Raw genomic sequence first — 25,193 nt, forward strand, 5'->3', positions numbered from 1 at the left:
TGGTAACAGAGTTTGTAAAAATAACGTGTGAATCATCTCTTGGGCCCCGAGCTCCATTACTGATTCCTATACACAGAGAGAGACAGGGCAACAATAGCCCCAGAGGGACGCCATGGTTCAGCCGACGCTGACACGATGCAGCCCAGGGTGAAAAATGCTCCTCAGCTGGCTGTTTGTACTCTTGCCATTGCACAAATCCCAAACAGGAAACTCTGCCTCTCACACAAGCAGTTAGATGAATGTTCTAACTCAAGCAAACAGAACAAGTATGTGACTTTAATTAGCAGCACACATTAGCAGACTTAAGGCGCAGCTCACACAGCACGTCCGAGCAGAACACGAAGAGGTGCAATTCATTCACAGGACTTTTTTTTTTTTAAAGAATGAGGTAAACTGACCCAGTGGGAGGTTCAAAGGTAAATGGGATACAAAGGCACAACAAAAATCGTAATCTTTGATAGGGCGTTCAATCATACCAAATAATCTGCATTGCCGATCTGTTATTTGTTTCAACATACCCCTGGTGACTGCCAAAGAAATGCTGAGGAAGGGTGGTCCAAATGTTCACTGCCAGAAGACTGTTCATTCTAAACGATGCTATCTGACGTTTTCCCAGACCACATTCTGATGACGTGGAGTTCAGTTTCTTCACAAGTGTGCTGCCTTTTGTATCTAATAAGTGCTTGGATAAGCAGTGTTTAAAGTGCCTAGAGTGGCAGTAGCAATGTTTCCCAAAGATACAAGGCAGCAATAACTTAAACATAAAGGTAAAATGATCAATATTAAAAATAACAGTCATGTGCTCGTGCTACTATGTGCATAGGCAACTGGAAAACTTAACAATGGTATCAGCAGCAGTCCAAAGGCAAAGGATGTTGCAGAGCTCAACCACACAAAGCTGTGGCAGCGGCAACAGCAGCAGCAGCATCAGGGGCGCTGGTCAGTCCAGGTGCAGCAGGAAGCTCTTGATGGCCTCCGGCAGGGGGAGGGAGGGGATGTGCCCCAGGCGTGGTTTCCCCATGGCCCTCCGCACAGCCAGCCGGCACAGGTGTGTCAGCCTGCGTGGGCATCCTGGAGGAGGGGGAAGAGGGAGAATGGCAGTCCACTTCTGATTATATAATAAGCAAGAGCTGTTGGCATGATCAACAAAAAATAATCGGTTTCATAAGGCTTTAGGACAGTTTATTCTCTTACATCCATATTTGCTGGGTAGTTGCTTGGTCCCTTATAATTCATATATAAGCAAGCATATGTGTGTTTAATATGTAATATACACTCTATGACTATATGTTATCCTTTGGTGCCGTAATACATTTGTGTTTGACAAGTTTGAAATTTTAGTTTGACTCATGACTTTGACTTTTACGACATAGTCCTTCAGCGAGAGAGGTCTCAAGGCATGATGAAATGGCATCATTTCTGGTCAGACCTGGTGTAAACCTCACTGAACTCACTCACTTCTGGCCTCCTGGTAGACGTGCAGTGCTTCTGGCTCCACCCTGCGTCGGCCCGCCACCTCTGGCTCCGGCTCCTCCCAGGGCACCAGGTAAGGGTCGGCTCCGTGCTCCAGCAGAACGCTGACGAAGGCGGGCTGACAGCCGTGTGTGAGCACCGCGTCCAGCAGGCAGGAGGCCGGGCTCCGAGCTAGCGCCTCGCGGCTAACCGGGCCACTGTAGTTGTAGTCGGGATTGGCCCCGGCGCTGAGCAGCAGGCGGAAGCAGGGCAGGTGGTGGTAGGCAGCAGTGATGTAGAGAGGGCACAGCCCCAGCGTGCTGAGTGTGCGAGGGGCAGACGGAGCGGAGTGCAGGCCCAACTGGTAGTCCACATCCACGTCAGCATTGAACCTGTATGGAAGGTTGGAATAGACATGCAAAATAGGGGTTGGAATCCCAACGTGGTTAATCAACCTATATATTGCGAGTATATGGTTATCGCGTACGGGCATTCTCACTTGATGAGCTCCTGAAGGATATCGTGGCGGCCCACTCGAGCTGCGTGGTAGAGTGGGGTGCTGCGGTGGTGGCGGCTGCCGTTGGGGTTCGCTCCAGCCTCCAGGAGAATATGTACACAGTCCAGGTGTCCATTGACCACCGCCACGTACAGTGCTGTCTGGCCCTTCACGTCCACTAGGTCCACCTTAGCCCCCTGACAGAGCAGGAAGTCCACACAGTCACTGTGGCCAGCGGTAGCAGCAATGCGGAGTGGCGTGCAGGGGAGCCAGCCACAGCACCACACAGACTTTTCATTAATTCGCCTGCAGAAGTGAGAAGGGATGATGCCTCAAGTCATCCATTGAAACGTACAATTAATATTCACTGATTTCATACAGTTGTGATGATACAGGGACAAGTACATGAGCTTCGGGAAAACATATCTATTATGTGGGTTTCGACTGGCCCTGCATCACCGTTTGAAACCGTCCTCCTCTAGAAGACTCTTTAGAGTGTTCAGGTCACCGACATGGGCAGAATTATGGAGACGCATGTCCTCGCATTGGTCAGCCGGTTGGTCGCAGAACTGCTCCTGCAACCATTCCTTCAGATTCTGCCCTGGTTGAGAATTATTTAAGAAACACTGTTACGCCATGGCAGTCGTCCTCGACAACTTGATGTGACCAGATGTAACAACACGCCTGAATACACGTTCAAATGTAGCCTTACTGCAAACGCAAAATCTAATTTACAGTTGACAGTATTATATAATTTGATTACATTTAAACTGCGTTGTAAACTACAGACCTTGTTAGTCTACTCATAGTAAACTCGACTGGAACAGACATGCAATAAATGTGAGCAGCCATAGTACCTGCAGGTGTGATACTAGGGAGATCTGTAACAGATATGAGCCGACAGCCTTTGTTGAGAGGATCATCAACATCTCCTTCTGTGTCGCCCCCGTCTGCCATTTCCGAGTTAATCTATAAGCCGATATTTATGCATTAAATCAGTAAATGAACGCGCTAACGTGGAATACAGTGGATGTATGGCTGTAAGCACTGTTTTGATTTTGCACTGCTGTCATCATGGAAGTTCCGTGTTCTGTTTCACTTGGACGCTTGTTGATTGGAGGATTGAAACGTCATGTCCGAGTAGTTGCTGCGGATTTGCCAACTGACTAGAGTGTAGCTAATAAAGAATTTAAGGTTATATTCAATCTTGTTTTCAGTATTTGAGTGTAAGCATTCATGAAAAGACAGAAAATATGTTTACAACCTGAATATTATTGTAATATATATTATAATACATGTAAATACAACGAACAAAAAATGCACCCACCCTAGACAACATTCGGAAGTCTATAGCTAGGAAAAAAGGTAGCCTAATATATATTAAATATTTCAAATAACATTTAGTGCAGAATGGAACATGAGCTACAGGACTAAATATTAGTCAATGGCACACATTAAATTAATGAATCCTTCTCAAGCTTTTGGGCTGAAGACTCAAGCAAGATGGGGGCAGATTTCAGGGCCAGTGAGAACCAAGCCACTTGTGTATATCTGTGGTAGGTGACTATAGTCTGTCATTGTTGGAGGTTTATTTCAGAGAGCCGCAGAGGCATACCTTATTGCTGCCTGACGACAGCTGAACCGTGGACACTGGCCCGTGGGTTCAAAAAATAAACAGGGGCCCCGGAGGCCCCCCGTGTGTCACTCAGAAAGGACTGGACCATGGGGAGCTGGAACACCCAGCTTTATAAACACAAGCTACTCAACAGTGGAAAAAAAGGATACATCAGTCTTCCCCTGATGCGTCACCAGGGCCATTAGCCAAACGGTAGACATTTCCATATTTTGTAATTTAAAAAAATCCATATCCGCCTTCGGGCTGAGACTATTTGATAACATTTTTCTCACTTGTCTAAAACTGAAGTTGAAATTGAAGTTGCTCGCAACAGATGCAGAGGCCTAGGAATCCTGCCAGCAAAAGTAGCAATGTTTTCCAAAGGCAAACTTTGGCGGGTGGGCCACCAAACACTTCAGATGGATTAGGTCCACACAGACGTGGCAGCTTGGCCATTTCCTCCCCAGACCCCATGGCCCAGGTCACCCCAGACTCTGCTCAAGGGCCTGGGCTGCTTTCCCCCCATAAGCCACTCAGCAGGAGGAGAGCACACAGACAATGGGCTCCTACAGCACATGTAGCCCATTCACCCAGTCCCCTAATCCAAACCTTCCTTAAGAGCACATAGAGCCGTCTAGGGCAGGTGCCCACTTCCTCAAGGGCCTTTTTAAATGTTGACAGTCAGCACAAATACCCTGAGCAAAAACTTGTGCCTGATTCAAGGACCATTTCATTCTACATGTATGTTTGCGTATGAGGCAGGGGGGGGGGGGGGGGGGGGGGGGGGGGGGGGGGGGGACACAGAGAGAGGAAGGGATTGTGTGCGAATTTTTTCTGTGGGCTGTGCAGCTGTGTAACAGGCTGCCAGAAAAATCAGCCCAGTGCCGTTATAATGCAGGCTTTTAGAAGAATTAAAATGTTTTCGTTGTGTCACATTGGACTGACCTTCAAAGGCAGCGCTTTGCTGTGTGACGGCCAGACGCCACCAGGGCCTCATGTGAACTCGTCAAAAGCGTAAAGTCCTTGCATTTATCACCGCCGCCGAAAGGCAACACGAGCTATCCAAAACAGTCATTAAAATGCCTGTATAATGTTTACCTCACACCAGCACAGGGGGGACTTGGTGAAATAGGGGCCTTGGCCAGATGTACTGACCAGTGTCACACCAGCATTGTTTCTGCTCTGGACAAGAAACGAATAAGCTCACAAGAAGAAGGGAAACTGTTGAAAAAGAAAGCATTTCATGCTGTGATACTGAAACATAGCCATTTTATTTCACTCCACTACAAAAAAAAAGTATAGTTGTTCGTGAACTATGATACAAACAAAATATACATAATTTACAACAAATGGGAAAAAGAGAAATATGGTACAAACAGTTTACAGTGTAGATGGTCCTCTTTATAAAATATAGGTATTAAAATGTTAAAATGATTATCCTTTTGACCATTAATCAATAATATACGTGAGCCGCATTTTTCATTTGTTTAAAAGTTATAATACTGATATGAAATTGTATTTATTTTATGGTATACGATGCAACAGAAAGAGCTTATGGATATATCTTATATCTTTTAGTTTCCTTCAGGTTAGTTAGATATCAAGCTGTCTCTGATGTTAAAATGGAAGGATTCTGAAATAGATCTGGAAAAGCATGAATGACTATTTGTGCGAGATCAGCTTAACTCACTGATGCTAAAACAGAACTAGAATATTGCTTTGTTTTATTTTTTCATATTTTTTAAACATTCAGATGTATACAAAAAAAATAGAATACAATTGTCCACTAGGGGGAGGGGATGGTTTGGTTTGTTTTGCAAAAAAGTACAAAAAGCCTTTAGCCCATTCAGATTTTAAATCTAGCGTCACCACAAGACAGATTCACAGCTGTACAGAACATGAAACAAGTTTTAGAGCCTCTTCAAGTTCACTAAAATGGACTCTGGTGGTTGATTAAAGTTCACAAAACTATTTGATATGATGCAATCAAGACAAATGTCCATTTTTAAACCATGCCAATTTTTTTGTTTGCTCTATACCTTGTACCTAGGTGTAGGGAGAAAAACATGTTCACTCGTAAACCACATGTAAAGGTCATTCTCACCATCCATGAAAGTCTGTTTCATCAAAGTGCAATGGTGCTCGACTAGAGAACATTAGTGTGTTTACGGGTTTTGGCATGTCTGTGCTTTACGGCACATGTATATTGCTTATCATGAGCTTTGGGGGGAAAAAGGGCAAACAAATGTTGCTAACAATTCCAAGCGGTGAATGGTCTGGCTATTAATATCTCTATATAAAACAATATATAAATGTTACTTCAATTAGGGTTTCATTTTTGAATAAAGTGTGCAAATGGATCTGAAATGTACCAGGAGAGGTAATGTGTGCACAGTGCCGGTGAGTCTTTCTATGTCTATTTAGCATCACAGCCACGGAGCATGAGGGACTCTGGGCCTCTCACGGAAGGCATCTCAATATACAGTGGAACAACAACGGGCTGCAGCTCAGCCTGGGTGCTCACTGAAAAAGTGCAATTCTGACATGGCCATCACAACAAACAGGACAACTTGAGCAGGGCTGAATTAAGAGAGACACCTAGTTGGGTTCAGTGCATTTTTTTTTTTCTTTTTTCTTTTTTCTTGTTATTACTGATTTTCTGTTTATTTGCTCTTTTCACGTCTGTGAGGAGAAGTTGATGCTGAACACCATCTTTTGGATCTTCTCCTCGTTCCTGAGGATGTTGGACTTAACGGCGCAGATCTTGTCCTGCTGGTCCCGGATCAGCTGCTCCAGTTCGACCAGCTCAGCCTTCAGCGGCTCCACTGCACTGTCAGTGATCCTGTCGAGAAAAAAGAGGGCCACCCTGAAGTCAATACAACACCTAACACTCATGCAACACGCCAATCAAACCAATGCTCAATACAACACCTAACACTCATGCAACACGCCAATCAAACCAATGCTCAATACAACACCTAACACTCATGCAACACGCCAATCAAACCAATGCTCAATACAACACCTAACACTCATGCAACACGCCAATCAAACCAATGCTCATGAGATTGAACGTGAAAAAAAAAAAGTAGACATTTTAAATAATTTATATTAAGTGGATGACACACTGGTCCGTTTCCACCAAGACGTGACTATCCATTGAGATTTTGAGGCATTTCATCCTGGTCTCACAGATGACACTGAAGGTGTACTAAGAAGGTCCAGAACAACATATCTGCTTGACCGCCTCCACCAGTGCACTAACTACACCAACTCCACCAACCGGTGTGTCTCCAACTCACCTCTGCTCCTGCAGCAGTGCCTGGGCGTGCTCCTTGTTCTCGCGGCGCCAGGACTGAAGCTCAATCTGCATGGCGTCCATGTCCTCCTGGATGTAGTCCATGATCTTGCCCAGGGGCAGGGCGCTCCGGCACACCGTCTGGATGGAGGAGCGCAGCCGCTCGATCTCCCGCGCCACCAGCTCCCGCTCCTTCCTCCTCGCCGCCTCAGACACCAGCGTACGCTCCTGCCACACAACACCAGCACCACCACCACCGCACAGAGGACAGATAGAGAAGGATGAGGACAACTGATACAGAGGGATAATCCTACAGACAAGGCCTTGGGCTTGTTGTTGCCTGGCACATTTCACAGAGGCAAGGGAGAGAGAGAGAGAGAGAGAGAGAGAGAGAGAGAGACAGGGAGAGAGAGCGAGAGAGAGAAAAACTCACAGGCACTTATAACTAAATTACATAAATGAGGTTAAGGAATTCTATCCTCATGCAATGATACATTAGTTAAGTTAAACAAAAAGGCAGGAAAGAAGAAAGGGGTGGGGGGTGCGGGGCTAAGTCTGTATTTAGCGGTTTAGAATTTCAAGGCTAAAAAATGTTTAGGATTTCAAGGCAGGAATTATACAAACCTAGAAGTATATATATAAAGATCAAAACCTCAGGGAATCGGGGTCCCATGATGTGAGTGACTGGTTTTTGTGAAGGCCTCCTCTGTATGGTATGTGGCTGGGGGGTCCTGTTCTGCCCTCCTCACCCCTCTGCCTGGGACTATGACGGGAGGGCCTCCCCCTGGCACACTGGCCCCGTAGATGTTTACTCAGCTGGGGCCACAGGCTGTGTATGGCACAAGGCCAAACAGGCCTCACTCTCACTACCACTGCCCTGCGCACACAAGCTCTACAAGACCCGACTTTGTTTATTTAAGTAACAGGCTATGGCAGTGAAGTTATTTTACAACAGTATTTGGTAACAACTACTACACTTTTACCCTCTTTCAAGTCCAACTCCGCAGCCAATTTGTGTCATTCTGCCCTGCAAACAGCAACACCTACTTGGTGGGTTGGGCAACTCAAACCTCAACTACAAGACAACACAAACTAACCAATGATTTCCTGTCTGCACATAGCTAGTGTCATATGAAACAGTAGACCCGAGGCCAATCCCAGTCAGCCAGGCCATTCACCGCATAGCCAACTTCACCAAGTAGTTTGGCAATAATCACTGTTTGTAAAACAAGATCTCATATCTATTGCTACAGCTTTGAAGTGATATACATATCAGGGTTAAGTAGAGAAAGCAACTCTGTCTCTTGCTTAAGCTGCCTTCCTGTAAGAAGCTAGCAACACAGGGCTGGTAAAATGAGGCAGACCTTTTTTTTGTTTCCCCTGCAACCCACTCCTCTGCAGCCCAGAGGTTTGAGGGGGGGACTGACATGTCTAATGGTTGTCGGCAATGTGGGTGGCTTTCCTAGCCCTCTAAACACCCCGGCTACATAAACATGAGCCGGCACATTCAGCCCGCTGTCCACAGAGCATGCAGGCCAGACAGGATTCGGTCTGCTTGCCACCCTCCACCGCCTCACCCGCTCCACAATACAAAAATTTGTTTTAAAAAAAGAAAAAAAAGTGGAAGAGGCAGAAGAGGAGAAGGAAACCTCTGTGCTCTTTTTGTCTCAGTGGACATAAATCAATTATTTACTTGAGGGGAAGGGTGATTCCCGGTTAGGTTCTACAAAAGCTAACTCCCCATCCCCCCCCCCCAATCAAAGAAAAATATATAAAAAAAATACATATTATAGAATGGTGGCTGAGGTAAGGTTTCCCCATTACCTCAGTCAGGGACGGAAGCGTCTGGCTGCGGAGAGAGTGGACTAAAACTGACCTTTTTGTGGCAGGTGGCTGCCAAAGAGCCTGGGCACTAGAAGGCAGAAGGTTCTAGAAGGAGGGCTGAAGGTAGTGGAAGTAACTGTAGGCTCCATGTGTGTAGAAGCAAAAAAAGCTCAGGAGCCCTCAGGTATTATGAGCTCATTACTCATATTACACAACCCAGCCCCTGCATCTCAAGCCTAATTTGCTTAATGGGAAAAGGCACGCAAGCATGCAAAATACATCTAAAAAAAATATCTGCTGATTTATGGAGGGCGGATGAAGAAAGAGGAGCACAAAGTTACTCAAAAGATTCTTATGACAAGAAAAATGAGCCCTCCTGCATAAGACATGTTGCAGGCATTTGTATAGCTCTCTTGGGTATAATAAATTAAAGCAACATTCACTCAGCCCCTGCGGTTTTAATGTCACAGGCACACTTAATAACATTAGCCTCTTTTCAGACTTTGTAATCTGCCACTTAAGTCAGCTTCATGCAATTTTTCACACACTCAAGGTGGTCTAAACAAAAGCTTGGCTCAGAGTCACTCAGCCAAACCTGCTCAACGTTTACAATCGCTGGTGTGTGACCAGAAGAGACAACACTCATCTCCCCATGGAGCCACCTTCATCAAGACAGCTCTAATCATTCAGATCACAACCTTGGGCCCTGTCCCCTGTGGCAAGGGCCCACTGACACAGACCCCTGAGCAGGGAAGCGGCAGCACCCTCCAGCCTTCCCCCCCGGAGCTCCTGTGGAGCAGCTCTGTGTGGGCTCCTGGGCCGGGTGCGTGTGAGGGGAAGATGAATTGAGCGCTGTCCAGGGGCTCCCCCTCCCCAAAGGGCCATGTACAGCCACATCATAAAAATAGCAGAGGCGCAGCGGAGGGAGGAGGACGCCCTGCACACAGGATGCAGGGGTCGCACATTCCCCGCAGGGATCACTGCGGAGGTCACTGCCCTGACCCCCAAAGTTCCCAAAGAATCACCCCAGAGACAACACAGACACTACAGGGGGCTACACTGCTACACTGCGAAGTCGCCTGAGAGGAAAGAAATGTGGGACTGCGCAGCTTGCCGATCCCCAGACCCATCGCGTGCGGCGGGGGAAAGTTCCATTCCAAGAGTGCAGCATCCAGCGCCCGGTCAGCTAAACAGACATCACCTGCACAGGGCCAGTGTGCCGTTCCGCTTTCTTTGCGAGCTTTACAATTCCTCTAAAGTCACTCCGAGAGGCTAATACGGTTCCTGGAATGCAGGGGGAGTCATTTCCTTACTCCCTTTTCCACCAAAAAAAAGGTGGATGTTTACAAAGACACAGGCCTGAGGGGGATGACTATTTATTTTCCTGTCCTTTCCGAGGAGCTCCAGCGCCAGTCTTCTGGCCTTTCTCCTGCGTGGCTCTCACTCAACAGCCATCCATTTGTATGCCACGCAGTTTATTTATACATCGCAAAGCTTCATCAAGGCTAATTTGACGGTGTAAAAAAAGAAAAGGGTGCAGGAGAGGGGAGAGAGAGAGGGGCGGGTGGGGGTGGGCGGGGGGGTTCTTATGCAAACGCAGCTGCTGTGAGGGCCGCGTTTCTGTCCAAATGAAAAGACGGCTGGCGAGAAGTATCTTATAATAATATACACGTGTTCTGGGGTGGGGGTCACCCGGGAGGTCAGGAGCAGAATATACAGCGAATTCTTCAGTCGCACCCTCAGTGCTGAGAGATGGTATGTCTTTAAACTGCTCCCGGCCTACTAAAAGCCAACACTTCTACAATGTGCAGTGTCTCTATGCAGTATCCATCACTTGCTGAAATCACAAGCTTATAATGGAAAAGAGAGTGGAATTTGGAGAACTTGACAAGGGTGTGATATAAGACAAGTCACAGTGTTCGTGTCTACTGATGGAATGCTTTGATACATCCTAGACGAAGTATACAAAAGACTCATGATTAATAATAATAGATGTCATTTAGGAGGAAAAAAAAACAACACTCAAATATAAATGCCCTCATATCATGCGGCACAAGAAGGCACAAGATTTATGTTTTAACTCTTGATGGCCTGGCATGATTACAGGAGGGAGCAGCCCCGACCCCTTTCATGGCAGGAAGGAAGCGATTAGTGGCCCCTGCACAGCTGACTCAGCCCAAGCGTGCACCTAGGAGGAGGCAGGTGGAGGACAGGGGGCCGTGCAGACGTGCCGCTAACCCCCTTTGGAGCGCGCAGCAGCGGGCCGGCCGGCTTGCAGCGCCCCTCGGCGTGCCTGTGTAATAGCAGACCGGGGAATCCACGGGACTGATGAGGCCACATTAGGCCAATTAGGGGTGGCCCCCTGCTGCAGGGTGCTCGGGTTCCAACCGTCCGACTGGGGAAATCGAATTTGATTATTTGGGAATGGGGGGAAAATCCAGGCTGATTATTTTGAAACGAAGAACGCAAGGATCAAGGGTGCTGCAGCACTGTGTGGACAGGGGATTGAAGGGGGGGGGGGGACATGCCAGCAACCCCTGCGTGGAGAAGAGAGGGCAGCAGAGAGGAGCAGAGTGTGTGGCCGAGCTGGAGGGTCAGAGCCTCTCACAGGCCAATAAGGAGAGAGAAAAAGAAAGGGAAAGATAAACAGAACAAGGAAGGGGGGGAGAGAGAGAGAGAGAGGGAGAGAGAGGAAGCCCGTTCCTTCTCATTAAGCCATGCTGCCCTGTCTAAGCGCATGTGGCTGGAGGTTTTGGAGTCAGGCCCTTTCTGCTTGAGTGGCACGACCAAACACAGCATCCATCAGGGCCAGTGCTGCTGACGGACAGCTGGGAGAGAGAGAGAGGCGCGAGGCGCGAGCCGCAGCAGGGCAGGACGGACCACCCGCGCAAGGCCCAACGCACCAGGCCACGGACAAGAGGTCTTCAAAACTGAATCACTATCAAAATATTGACAGAGGGGGCACTCTCTGGTCAGTAAGCAGTAGACAGTGCTAAAGATCCAGCTGGCGGAGAGGAGAAGCTCGGATCGGGGTCTACAAAACCTGACTGGGAATCAGGCTAACTATGAAGACTATACAAAAAGCATACATCTGCACCAAAACATGGAAACGAGGGTTATTGATCCAATATGGGGGAGAGGAGAGAAAGCTGTATTTACTGCCTGCTGGTGCCTCAGGGGGACCCTGAAACCCAGAGCCCCAAAAGAGCAGCTTTCTCTGGGAGGGTTTTTATTGATCATTACAAAAGAGATTGATTTCAAGTGTTTGAAATGTCACTCCCCCGACAAATGAGGATTGCATGACTGTTACAGACTACATTTTTGGGTTTAGTTCTTGGTTTCAGTTCAGTAAGTTTGACTTCTCCAACTTCCATATTTTCACACAGCTCTGTTTCATGGCAAGAAACATTACTGATCATGACCACCAAAATCCACAGAAAATCAGTTCTCCATTAAAACTGCATGTAAATGGTTTTCACTTTACTGGAGGCTTGGCAGTTTGTTGGGGAATGGTTGAGTTGTGGGGGTGGTGTTCAAATGTAAAAACCCTGAAACAAAACCACAGCTTGGATACACAAACAAACCACAATTGTTCAGCACTCCATATGTGAATGCTCAAAAATTTGAGAACTATCTCAACTGTGTGATCTGTGGGGGTTACGCTTGCGCTGGTTTGATGTCTCTAGCTCCAGTGAACAGCGCAACACTCCACTGACATCCAGGGACCACAATTACACTTCTCCACTCCATTTCCAATACTGCTTTCTTTAGCTAATAGACGTCAGACTAAGCACAGTTTTTTTTTTTCCAGCTCCATGAATTCGAACACAACAACAAAAACATCCCTGAGGTATTGTACTGCCAGAAATAAACATTGTTGCACTTGTTGATGGGATTTCTGTAATTTGAGCACTCAGTGACTGAGGTGAAATGCCGCTACAAAAACACAGCACTTCTAACTGGCAACGCAGTGCCCCTTAGTGGAAGTCCCTTATAAGGCCAGAAGCAGATCATCAACAAAACTTTACTTCTTACCGGATTTGACTTCGGAGATGACGGAGTAGTTTCAAAGTCTTTCTTTGTTTCCAGGATTTTCTTTACAAGCCCACCTTGAAAATGTTATTATAATTATTATTTTTAGTTATCACTGCTATTATAACATAGAAGCTGAAGGACAACAGAAATGTAATGAATTTAACGATCCAAATCCTCTTACCATGGTTCTCATCACCCTGAAGCTCAACAGCCTCCTGGAGACAGAAATACAAGTTTGTTGGAACGGCACGTGGACAATATAATTTTAAGTATAAACTAGAAATGTTGTTTCTGGAGACACAAAAGGCAAGGTCACTCACTGCTTGCAAATCAGGCATATCAGATGGGACAGGAGCCGTTTCTTCCACAACAAACTGCTCATCATCCTCCTCCTCATCCTCAGACAGTTTCTTCCCCTCGATGATCACAGCGGTGGGCTTGGCACTACCCAGTCTGTACCCAAACAAATCAGAGGACACAAACTCAAACATACACAACTCGTATACTCAACATCATCAGGTATTATTCAAGGTAGCTTTTCTCAATATGATCACATGGCCATTGTCAATGGAAAATGTTCCACTGTGTGTGTGTGTGCGTGTCTCTGTGTGTGTGTGTGTGTGTGTGTGTGTAGGTGGGTGATGTGGGGTGTCCTGGTTAAAAAGCTCACCTCTCAGCCGGGATCACTTCAGTGTAGCTCTCTTGCCTCTTCACTCGAGGAGGTGCGGGCCGGGCACTGCTTGGCCGAGGTATCCTCCTGAACAAGAACAAATGCTTTTGACCAACTGTCATCACACGCTTCCTCTCCCTGGACGGCTCCAAGCAGATGAACCCCCCCCCCCCCCTCCCCCATGAGCCGAGGGTCTGCTCCAGGTTTCTTCCTCATTTGTGCTCCAGGGAGTTTCAGGCTCTGGGCTCTGCAAAGAGCCTTGAGACAATTTTATTGTTTTGGCGCTATATAAATGACATTAAATTGAATTGAATTGCTAAGAGGAAAAATAAGTTTATCACCCCCATAAAGCAAATTAAGTAAGTGATCTCATGTGGAATTTGAGTGGGTAATTTGTTTGTAGGGGGCTGTGGTTTGTCACTGAAAGAATTTACATAATTCATTTCAAATGTAGCACCAAACCATTATCTCAACTCACAGGCAAATAATCAAAATTCCACAAGCATGCACATAAGTACGCACACAAAATATTATCCTCCCTAAACAAATCTGAATATTACAATTAAAGTTATGCATGATTAAATATGCATGTTAGGGCCACTGTTTTATTTTGTTCTGTTTTGTAAGGTTTGCCTAAAAACATCCAGGGGTAAGGACCTTATAAGACGACAAAACACAACCTCTCTCCCAATTCCCTATTGTTTGTTTGCCTTGAGATGAAATTGACCAAAACTGGCACAGTTAGAATCAGCTCAGTTCTGGGGTCATTAACGCAACACTATGCCATGCTCTCGTTCCCTGATATGATGATGGCCCCGTGGATAACAGAACTTGAAAGAAGGACCTAGAGCTGCTGAGAGATGGTGAGAGACAAAGAAAGAGAGGGGAAAGATCACAGACATACAGTGAAAGGGAGAACTGACCTGTGAGCAGGGTGAGGAGGTGCAGCATCTGTTGTGTCTCCATTCTCCAGCTGCACTGGCCTCTCAGCTGGGGGAGCTTCTGGAAGCCAGGGGGCACACAACGGAGAAAGAGGGAGCGGCTGTACTAATGTATGACAGGTGTACTCGTGGAGATCCATACAGAATACATTGACTACTCAAAGGAAGGGCAACACAGCCCGATAAGAAGTGCAAAACTATTACATCTAAAAGAAAAGTAATTCTATCTAGGGTACAATGCAGGAAATAAAAACAGTGAGAAACTCATACCTCCTTCACTGTCTGACTCTTCTGAAAATGAAACAGATAGTTTGGGTTTTAGCTATACAACAGCTACCAATGTTTCCCTTTGCATAAAATGCATGTCTATGTATTGTCTGTATTGAATATGTACTGACACTCAAAACTCTGGAAGCCACTGAATGAATGTTATGCTTTAAAAAAACAGCAGTACTCTGTGCCAGAGTCAAAATGGCATCCCACCTGGGCCTCCTGCTTTGGGCCAGCGTCTCTGGCCTTTGGCTGATGATGGCCTTGGTATCCTGGCGGGGCTCTAGAAATGAGTTCACAAACACAAACAATCAATGTCAGTCTTACTTTAGTGTTCTTACTTTAGTGTACTTACAGCTGATGGCCTACCAAAACAAACAGGGTGGTGTCTCCGCAGCGAGCCGTCTACCAACTCATGGTGCTGCAGTGGTGGAGTGGGCAGAGGGGCTACGCTAAACTTGAGTTCCCTAATGGCATAATACTGAATCTACGCATTTGTAATTACCTGGTTTTCAAAGACTTCGGTTGGCTATGTGAACACAAAAGCACATGCACAAACACATTGTTAAAAGAGCAAGCACGTGCGCCCTTCAACCTACGGCAAGACACACATGTTACAGCGAAAGGAATCGCTCCACAACAGAAGCCAAAAGCCCCGTGGTGACAAGACTCAGGCCTACAGCACACTACCGGAACATTTTCTACAAAAGCACCACCACCGTCACACAGAGAAACTACTGGAATACACACGTTTGACCACTAGCTGTTAGCTAGAACACAAAGATCTAAATGGCGTAAATACAAGGCCATCTGTACATGTCTAGAGTAAGAGACTAGTCTGACTGAGAGTGAGAGAGGTACCTCTTCTGATTCTGTCTCTGGCATTGGTGAGCTCTGACAGAAGCAAGGGGCAAACTGTTAATAGTCATGGCACAACAAAATCAAACCTCTCTGACAGATGGATGTGTTACACTCAAATTCAATGTCATCATCGATTGACAAAGTCTGTTACCACTTAACACCCACAATACTGAAGTACAAAGAAACGTCAGTTCTTTTCTGACATCTACTGAACTTGTACCCCTTTCACATATGAATCCCATCAAAGTTTTGGGAAAAAGCAGCTTGGGATAGAAACACGTTTTTCACATATAGTCCTCCATGTATTGAACGTTACAAGCAACGTTACAAGCGACGGGAAAACACACAAGGTCTCATGCCAGTTATGAACCATCCTAGCTGTCCATAGCTAAGGGAACTATCTAAAAAGTTGGGCGTTGCCGGGGTGTGTTAATGTTAATATGAACTTCTAAGTTAACATTTTTATATTTGGGAGCCAAGTAGCGAAAGGCACCCTGAGGATTTCTACCTTTTCCTATTATAACGTTCCAAGTTATATAGAAGATAGGGATGGGCATTCGATTAAATTGTCTTAATCGATCGTCGGGAGAATTAACGATCGATTTTCGATTAATCATTAATATTTTTATATTAAAATTCACTATTTATAGGCTATATTAAAATTAGGGCTGAACGATTAATTGCATTTGCGATTTAATCGCGATATGATAGAACGCGATTTTCTAACCGCAACGTTCGCGATTAAAAACGTGATCTAAATAAAAAAAATAAAATAAAAAAAAGAATTTTTTTTTTTTTAAGATGGTAAATTTTGCACACAGTGTTTAAAAAGTGGATGCCTTGTGGTTATTCTTACAATGACTTTGTTTAAATTACTCAAATTTAAATTGTGGGAAATAATATTTTACACTAAATGTATCTAATATTGTGTTGGTCATGTTGAAATCATTCATTACGATTTGTTGGGAAAAAAATTAGGATAAAATAAAAAAATCGCATATTAAATCGCAATCGCAATATTGGGGGGAAAAATCGCAATTAGATTATTTCCCCAAATCGTTCAGCCCTAATTAAAATGCAGTGAAAATAGAAAAAAAACACAGCGTGTTTCCTCATTGAGATCTTTATTACAAGATGAACAACTCTTGTGGCAGTTAAACTTAGCCTACAAGATGGACAACTCTTGTGGCAGTAAAACGGGATCCGTTCAATGGTTACACTTGAAAATATGCGCTGCTGTACTCTTAAGCAGCGGAGCCGACAGCTAGAAGCCGGTGCTCATAAACACAACTTGTTTTTTCTCTCTAACTAATTAATCTCACATTTTGAAATTCATTAATTTACATTCATTGTGATTAAAAGTTTGTTTTCTTCTCAAGACTAAATCTTATAAATTAACGAGTAATCACTTCAGACAGCGTGTATTTTAGACACTGTTGTTCAATTGTATTTTTTTCGTGCTCTCTCGCCGTCATACAAGGAATATATGCGAGACACAATGGTGCCCCTCGACGGTAAATCGTAAGAATTGTCCCCTGAAGCAATTCGAATCACCTCAGTCAGCCCACCGTCTTCAACTATGTTGATGGGCCGACAGTCACCGGCAACCTAAACTGCTACAGCGTTGGTAACCTTTTCACGGACTGGTCTAGTTAATTTCCTAGAGAAGTCGTGGAGTGTGGGTTGGCGACCATCTAACCTGGGACTGCTTTCTGTCGGGTGCTTTGCATTAAGGTGATAACTTAAAGACGAGCTGCTTCTGTAATAGCTACATTCAGCTTGACAAATGCTACATACAACTTTAGTTTTGTCGATTGTTCTGTCATTTTGCCTCTTAAACAGAAACTTTCCGCCCAACAATCCCTCAGCTCTCTCTATCTTCAACTACCGTCTCGGTCTCTTCTATCTAACTGACTTGCAGACACGCGGCAGTTTCGTGCCATGGGTCAACGCGCACCGGAAGTAAACAAAGTTGCGTTAACTGCGTTCAAATATTTTATTGCATTAATCTCGGCCACAATAATCTCATAGAATAACGTGTTAACTTTGACAGCCCTAAAATAAATAAATTACACGCACACTACGCAACAGAACATGCATTAGTTTTAATCGATGAAAAAATAATTTCATCGAGGAAATTCTTAATGATCAATTAATCGATCGTCGATTAATTATGCCCATCCCTAATAGAAGAGATAACTTGCTATCATTTTATGCAAATGGAACTCTGCCATTTAAAAGTTTCCTTAGCTAGCTATTTAGCTAGCATACCAACTAGGCAACAATACCAACCAGGAAACCCTGTTTCCTGCATAGCCTGAAGCAAAGTTTCATTTCTCAAAATCAGCTCACGAAAAAAAGACAGTCTTGTGTTCAAAGTGAATTCACGTAGACATTGAACAATCCTGAGAGAAATAATGGGACATCACTGGGCCAAGGGCTTACTCTGATATGAGTGTAACGATTAAAGGGGGAGAAGTCCTCCCCTGTCTTTCTTAATCCAGTGCTGCCAATTCCCACTGGAGAATTATCGTTAATGATACTAAGTCATCGGGGGATAAATAAACGATTTAACTTCAGCGTTTAGTGTCCACTCCCACAACACACAATAACTCGAAATGAACGCTCAATAAATGGCTTTCAATGTGGGTGGGAATGAGGTATTAGTGACCGTAAGAGTCCACCCTCTCTCTTCAATGCCTTACACGTAATCACAAATTGGAAAACAGGATTGCTTGTCCCTTTGGTTACACAATCAGACCAGCGGCTCATTTAAAGATCACAGGGTTCCACAAACATCAGAGAGCCTATTTCAGAGACCGCTATCAACAGGTAAAGACAGGCACCTGCAGGAATAATATGAAGAATGACAGCATTGCTGAGTGGGACAGAATATAGTCCACAGTTTATCACTATTGCACATGAGCAGGCTGTAGTAAGACATAGTCTTCTCACAGAGGTCAGAAGAGAGCAGATTGCCTGAGAAGACCATGGAAGAGAGAGAGAGAGAGAAACAGGACTCACTTCTTCAGGCTCTTTCTTGGGAATTTTGGTGGGCTCCTCGGGGTGGAGTTTTGGTCGCACCTCCTCCGCTGCTTTCACCTGCAGTCAGAGAAGGAGCAGGAGGGAAAACACACAACAAACAATCACTAGCACCATGTACAACAGGCTGTGGGTGTGGGGATCAGTGTGGGGTGGAGAGTGTGTCTGTGTCACTGTGAGCTGGATAACAGGATGGCCAACCTTTCGCTCGCTCTGCTCCTTCGGCTTGTCCTGCGTGTCCTTGTGACGCTCTGATCTCTCTCTCCGTCTCTCCCGCTCTCTTGGCACATCCCCGCGCTCTTTGGCCTTGGCCTCACGGTCCTTCTCCTTCTCCTTGTCCTTGTCCTTGTCTCGCTCCCTGTCTTTGTCCTTCTCCTTCTCTCTGTCTCTCTCTCGCTCTCTCTCCTTGTCCTTGTCTCGAGCCCTGTCTTTGTCCCGGTCGCGGCTCTTGTCCTTGTCTCTGTCTTTCGTCCGGTCCCTCTCGCGGCCCTTCTCAGCCCTGTCTCCTTCCCGGTGCCTTTCCTTCTCCGTCCTCCGAGCCTCCTGCTCTCTGGGCTGGTCTGGGTCTTTGGGGGCTCTGCTCTGGCTGCTTTCTTTGATCTCCTTCTTCTCCTGGGGAAAAAGAGAAATAACCCAAAACAATGGAGAAACTGCACCCGACCAAAAAAAAAGAAAAAGACACACCTGTGTTTCACCAGCAGAGGGCAGCAAAACACTGAGAATAAGTATTAAGCCATCTTGCACATAAAGGCAGCAGCTAATCTGCTGGGGGAACAAGGAAAGAACATCACAGAGCCAACACGGACGTAACAGTCACCTGTTTTGGACTGACCTCTCTGTCTCTATGGCGATCGCGGCCCTCTCGGTTCTCCTTGTCTTGAGATTTAGATGAAGAGGAAGCTTTGACTTTGAGATCCACCTTCTCCCCCGCCAAGACACGCTTCACAGCTTCATCACTGTTTGACTGCAGACAGCACCACACACAGTCTAAGCACCATCCCCAGGGCTTGGACATTTTCAACAAATTCTCAGCTTTTCTTATATAATATGTGTAAATAAAGGAACATTTGACTTTGCGCAAACGGTGCATTGAACAGATTCATTTTGATCACTGACTCAAATGAGATACTGCTTTATGTAACAATAACATATACATCAAAATAGTCTACATCAGACCAACAGCACTTCGCTGCCAATCAATTGATTTAACTATGTTAACACCTTTGCCCTTGCCAAGTCTCAGGTCCATTCAAATAAAAAAAAAAAACTACAGTTACATCATTACTGCCTTCAAACTACGTTATATCACTACAGCAGTCACAGCCAACTTTCTTTGTAAACGTTTATGTTCTTTTAGTCTAAACACAGGTTATTTTTATCGGTACAGTAAAAAGAGGACAAACCTTGTTGAGGCAGCACTTGCCAAGGACCTGAAGCAGCTCATTGGTCTTTTCAGGCTCGTGTCCGGCTACAATGCGCGCTGGTTTGGCTGACAGAGGCTCCCCGCTAACCAGCATCACGACATCTATAGCCTTCTGGAGAAACAGTATTTTGGAATCTTTCTCCTGCAAGACCAAAAGAGAAAGAAAGGCTCAAATGTAGTGTGCATAACAACCAACTGTATCATCGTCTCATACCTGGGTCTTCTTACACTCAGCATTTATTACATTTTCATTAAACTAAAGCATTATTATATATTACATAGCCTATTTCAGATAAAAATAACACAACAAATCATCAGTAATATCTTAAAACAATTCACCTATTAGTAAATCAAAGCCAAATCTTTCATACAAAAAATGAATGCACGAGCAAACTTGCATGAGCTCCATTGGGAACATGGGTAATGTTTATTCATGAAACAACCATTTGCGCAAAGGTATACACAAGGCGTTTTATCCTCTTGTAAGACATTTTATCATGCAGTATCCAAGGCTCAAGTGTATTCACTCAATTCTCTGCAGTTGCCATCAGCGGCTGTTTTTACAGTCAGCTGGTTTCATGGTAACCAAAGCACTCTTCACCACTGAGACCTACTTCTCTCTATACACACTCCCCAGTGATTATAACACACATCTAAAGTACAGGACAGTCTGTTATCCAACTAAAGCCTTTTTCGGAAGTGACAAAGAAATCTGCAGCCTCTGAGGCTTTTAGAGTTTGCTACTAACAAATCAAAGCAGTTCAAATGAAACTAATGACTTCAGTTACATTTTAATGACACTAAAATGTAATGACAAACATCATCTAAGCAAGGCTTAAAACGCTGGAGAGGTTAGGGTTATGAAATGTTGTCACACACAACATATCAGCTGACAGCCTTTGTGACCACAGAGCCAGAAAAGAGTCATTCCACACTCTAGCTCCAGATTTTTCTTCCCACCATGCTTATGAAATAACAGACACATTATGGAAGAACTACAATCAGTTGGGAGGTTATTAGCTCTGCTTCTACATTACATGATTGTAAAATCATCAAACATCCACCATACGTATATATACAACTGAACGCCATCAACATATATGCTAACCCATACGCAGACTGGTTTTCTCCTCTCATCTTCTGTAGAGAAGTACAGCCACCGCCCCAGTTAATTCTCACGGGTGTGGAGAGGCCATGCATTATGCATAAGCTGTGGACACCTCTCTATGAGGCATCTGGAAAGGGATCGGGTGTGAATGCTTAAGAGCTCTGCCAACTCTTTTTGTCCCCCACTCAGGTTTCCTACCTTACAAAAGGTGAGTCTGACTGACTGCAAGGGTTCACTCTGATAATGGTCTGAGGACAACTGCGATACAATGCACAGGTATCATCCATTCCTGGACCTTCACACCTCAATGCTGACCTACATTACTCCTGCTTTGAGATGAGGTGTCCCCTTGCTACAGTTCACAGAGACTTCAACTGTTAGCATCCTGGCAGAATGCCGTTGTCAGGCCTACCTGATCAGAAACATGGTTACTCTACACGTCTAGACAGTTTGATTACCTTTACATTGTCTGATTTCATCTCTGCCTCAGCGTACAGTCCTTTCAAGAAACCAGTGGTCCGTATCACCTGCATCAAAAGAAAAAATACAAAACGTAGGTTCACTTGCATGTTGAGACACAACAGCGTTGGAAAGGAATTTAATTTACTTGGACAATTACAACTGTGACCAAATACATAATTAAAACACTGTAGGCTCACTGCTAGAATGACTTAAGTAACTGGTCATCGGCACAATGGAGTCTGAATTATGTATGCATCAACACTGAAAGGTGAGACTTCAAAAAGACTAAGAAGCTGATAAATTCCAGCACTCACAGCACTTGTTGGGTTAAGGCCCTGAATCACAGTTCTGCAAACATGAGAATGCACTTTACACACACAGGGCAGTGCTGCTCAATGACAGCAAAATGCAAAGCAGGGATGTTTGCAAAGTTCATTATGGGAAGGTCATGCTGTTTTCGTGTTCCCTATAAATTGCATGCTTGCTTAATCTTAGCTGAGCTTCAAACCCTAACACCATGTCTGAGTGTGTGGCATAGACCCAGACAAGGTTTCCATCCTTAAAGTTTAAAAGGGGATCACACAGGCTGTAGTATAGCCTATTTATTCCCTGATTACCTTTTTATGCATAAAATTTGAGGCCTTGATAATATTACATTGGTAATATTCTTTGCGAAAATGTACAGTATTGACAGTTTAGGCATTTATCACAAACATTTACTCACTGGATTATCAAGGCTTCATGGAACTACCTATGCACTAAGCTGTAGATATTAATGAAATTATAAAGTTATGTCTTTAATCCTTGCATTCATTCTGGATGATTATCGTGGTCTGAGGAGAGCAATACAGCGAATCGTTAATTGCACAATATGACAACGGGGATAGGCGTTGTTTCCTCTGCTCTCCGCAGACAGTAGTCCATAGCAACCAGAAGACGCTAACATGCAGACTCGACTAGCTAATTCACCTGTTAGCTAGAGCGCTAGCTATCATAACTAACTTCAACAAGCTAGCTCCAAATCTGCCTTAAAAAAAAAAGACTGAAATTAAAATAATGTATGTGTACATCTGTGTAAAACATGTGTCAGACTATGAAATCCAACATGAAATACTAAGCTACTAAAGGATACGTTAACGGTATGCTAATATAACGTACAAGTGAGATAATGTATTAGGTAAGGGTTACGTTACTGCACAATACAACTTAAACAGCCCTCGCTGCCTTAAGTTATCCCTAGCCAAAGGTTTAAAGTACGTTATATTTGACAATTCAACCGTGGACAGACAGCCAGATAACTACATTTAACAACCAACTGCTTCTATAGCGATCTATCAGTATCCAGCAACATGTATGTGCACAAACACAAACGCGTGTCGTCAAAGTTAACGTCAAAGTTAATTTACATATCATTCCGTATATTGTAGCTAGCGATAGATAGCTACTCACTTAGCGATTTATGAAATGATAAGGCAAATTAGCTAGGCAGCTACTGTGATCCGATATCAGATTAACAGATCTGCAATCTCTTGCTAGCTAACTAAAAAGAACAGGTTTACACGTTATTGTAGTAAGCTAACCTTATCTAACGTTAACTAGAAAGCAAATAACTGTTACTGCGAGTAACGTTAACTGTTAACGTTATGCGATGAGTGATTTGGTTGTCATCATTTAATCTTAGTTTCGCCAAATAGCCAGCTAACGTTAGTCAGCTATCCTATGACTGATGTGGTCATCAAGGATACCCATGGCAACAGCTAACGTACTGCAAGCTCACTGCTAACTTCTTAAGGTAAGTTAGCAAACTGCCTTCCAGTAATAAATACGAGTTGCTCCACTGACACCAAAACACCACAAAATAGCCAGAGCCATAGCTGACTATCTTGCACAGTAGCGAAAATAAAACATACGTTCCGAGTGTAAACCAGTTAGCTAAGTATGTAACCAGCCTTAAGATAACTCGGACAGAAGTATTAAGAGCCAATAGCTATTTATCCATCATTACTTTTAGATATCCTAGTTAGCCAGCCAGCTAACGTTTTCTCACCTCACTGAGTATGTCGTGCAGGTAGCGGAACGGCGGTTTGTTGAGCAGCTTCTCTGTGAGAGGCGGTTTTTTAATCACCTTTCCCAGGGTGTCTTGGGTCTTTTTGACCATTGCCCCGTTCATTACGGTACTTTGAAAACCCAATTTCCTAAACAAATTCCTGTTTTCTACTGCTGATGCCGTGGAAAACTCTGAAACCTGAAATCTGTGGACTCTCCTGTAGCTATGCCAATAGCTTTTCAATCCCACAATGCAATGTTCTGTGTGTGCGCGCCTGCGCAAGTGTTGCACGGTTGTCAAGAATTACGAATACCCCTAGCAACACCTAACTACAATAAACTGTGAAACTGTAGGTCTACAATTAAATATAGCAGTTGCATTGCTCACATTCACACAAAACTGAACACACTCCTTTTTAATTCACAGCTTCACCTCACATTAGCCTGCCTACTAATACAATAATCATCACTACATGCTGAAGTGTTTCTATTACAACAATGACTGGTAAACCCAACGGGTAGCCGACACAGTTTAGGCCTACCAGATGGACGAATTATCGTTAATATAATGCATAGGCCTATAGAAATAAATGTGTCAGCCAGGCTACATCATAGCATTCTACATACATACATACATTCTCTCCTTTCTTACTTTCTCTTCTTTTTCCTTTTTCTTTATAATAATAATAATAATAATAATTATTATTATTATGTTGCGTTTTGTTTGTGGCCTGCTCCAGTACTCAATGTTTTATAGTTAAAATGTTCTGTCTCTCAGTTTTGTTCTGTTGGGTGAAACTGTCATTCATTGAACTTTTGTGTCTAAAACAGCATTTTGAGGCATAATGCTTGATGGTGGTTCTCCAAAATGCACCAAATATGAGTAGATTATTGACTGACCATGCTTTAGGCTACAATAAATTGTTCATAATCTCTGAATTAGCCAATGCTCCTTGGATCATCTTTGTTGGTAAAACGGCCAAATAGGCCTATATTTCACTGAGATTCGTTTAAATGCTAAAACTGATAGTTGAGTTAGATTAGTGCAATAACATGCTGTAGAAAGGGCATTTTCTGTATTCATAGCAGTGTTAATAATTTCATGCAATGTAATTTGTTGTAGGTCTATCATTGTGCATATTTAATAATCTCATAACTGCAGCTCGCTTGAAGGCTACAGCTGGAGAATGACTATTGGACAAAACGTTTTGGCTTTTGAAAAAAACTTTTGGACAGGGCTGGAATTATTTTTTACCTCCTCTGTTCTTAGTCCTACCTCTGTACACAGCAGTCACTTCATGGGTTGTATAAATTGTATGTCCATGGGAAATGGATATATGGGAAATTTATATATCTTAGATAATTGTTTTTGTCATAAGTCTATTAGTCTGTGTTGATATGCATTTTTTGTATTCCTCCTTCTCCTCTTCCCCATCAATTCTAGGCTACCGAAGACAGTCTCCACACTGACATTACAGGCAGGTACAATACTCTGACTCACTCAAGGAGCCTGATGACAGGGACATCCATGAGTGTGTGTGTGCTCTTTAATGAGCCCCATGGAGAGCAGACAGCAGTGGCGCTTTCAGACATGAGCGACTGCCCTCAAGTCCTCCTATTCGGCTGTCAAGAGCAGATCCCAGATATTTC

The 25,193-nt window shown here is 44.2% G+C and overlaps 2 protein-coding genes across 6 annotated transcripts; both read right to left on the reverse strand.

The window, feature by feature from the left end:
- Positions 1-256: 256 nt before the first annotated feature.
- On the reverse strand, positions 257-3,058 carry asb1 (ankyrin repeat and SOCS box containing 1). Its single transcript, XM_012836369.3, has 5 exons — positions 2,806-3,058; positions 2,408-2,549; positions 1,952-2,254; positions 1,459-1,844; positions 257-1,071 (listed from the first exon to the last, which is right to left on the reverse strand). The coding sequence occupies exons 1-5, from the start codon at positions 2,903-2,905 to the stop codon at positions 941-943; spliced, it is 1,062 nt and encodes a 353-aa protein (XP_012691823.1). The 5' UTR covers positions 2,906-3,058; the 3' UTR covers positions 257-940.
- A 1,757-nt stretch (positions 3,059-4,815) lies between these two features.
- Positions 4,816-23,817, reverse strand: traf3ip1 (TNF receptor-associated factor 3 interacting protein 1). 5 transcript variants are annotated; one of them, XM_031560091.2, is made up of 17 exons: positions 23,545-23,817; positions 21,494-21,562; positions 19,908-20,069; positions 19,322-19,468; positions 18,706-19,116; positions 18,487-18,564; positions 15,463-15,495; positions 15,107-15,130; positions 14,815-14,884; positions 14,602-14,622; positions 14,314-14,389; positions 13,391-13,477; positions 13,041-13,173; positions 12,902-12,935; positions 12,721-12,794; positions 6,866-7,089; positions 4,816-6,405 (listed from the first exon to the last, which is right to left on the reverse strand). In XM_031560091.2, exons 1-17 carry the CDS (start codon positions 23,665-23,667, stop codon positions 6,240-6,242), a joined length of 1,932 nt encoding a protein of 643 aa, XP_031415951.1. In that variant the 5' UTR covers positions 23,668-23,817; the 3' UTR covers positions 4,816-6,239. The 5 variants fall into 5 exon arrangements, with proteins under 5 accessions (XP_031415951.1, XP_031415945.1, XP_031415956.1 ...); XM_031560085.2 differs by having other exon boundaries at positions 14,314-14,392; XM_031560096.2 differs by having other exon boundaries at positions 14,314-14,392; positions 19,337-19,468; positions 23,545-23,816.
- Between the last annotated feature and the right edge of the window lie 1,376 nt (positions 23,818-25,193).

Source organism: Clupea harengus, chromosome 2 (assembly GCF_900700415.2).
Source record: "Clupea harengus chromosome 2, Ch_v2.0.2, whole genome shotgun sequence".
NCBI classification, from domain to species: domain Eukaryota; kingdom Metazoa; phylum Chordata; class Actinopteri; order Clupeiformes; family Clupeidae; genus Clupea; species Clupea harengus.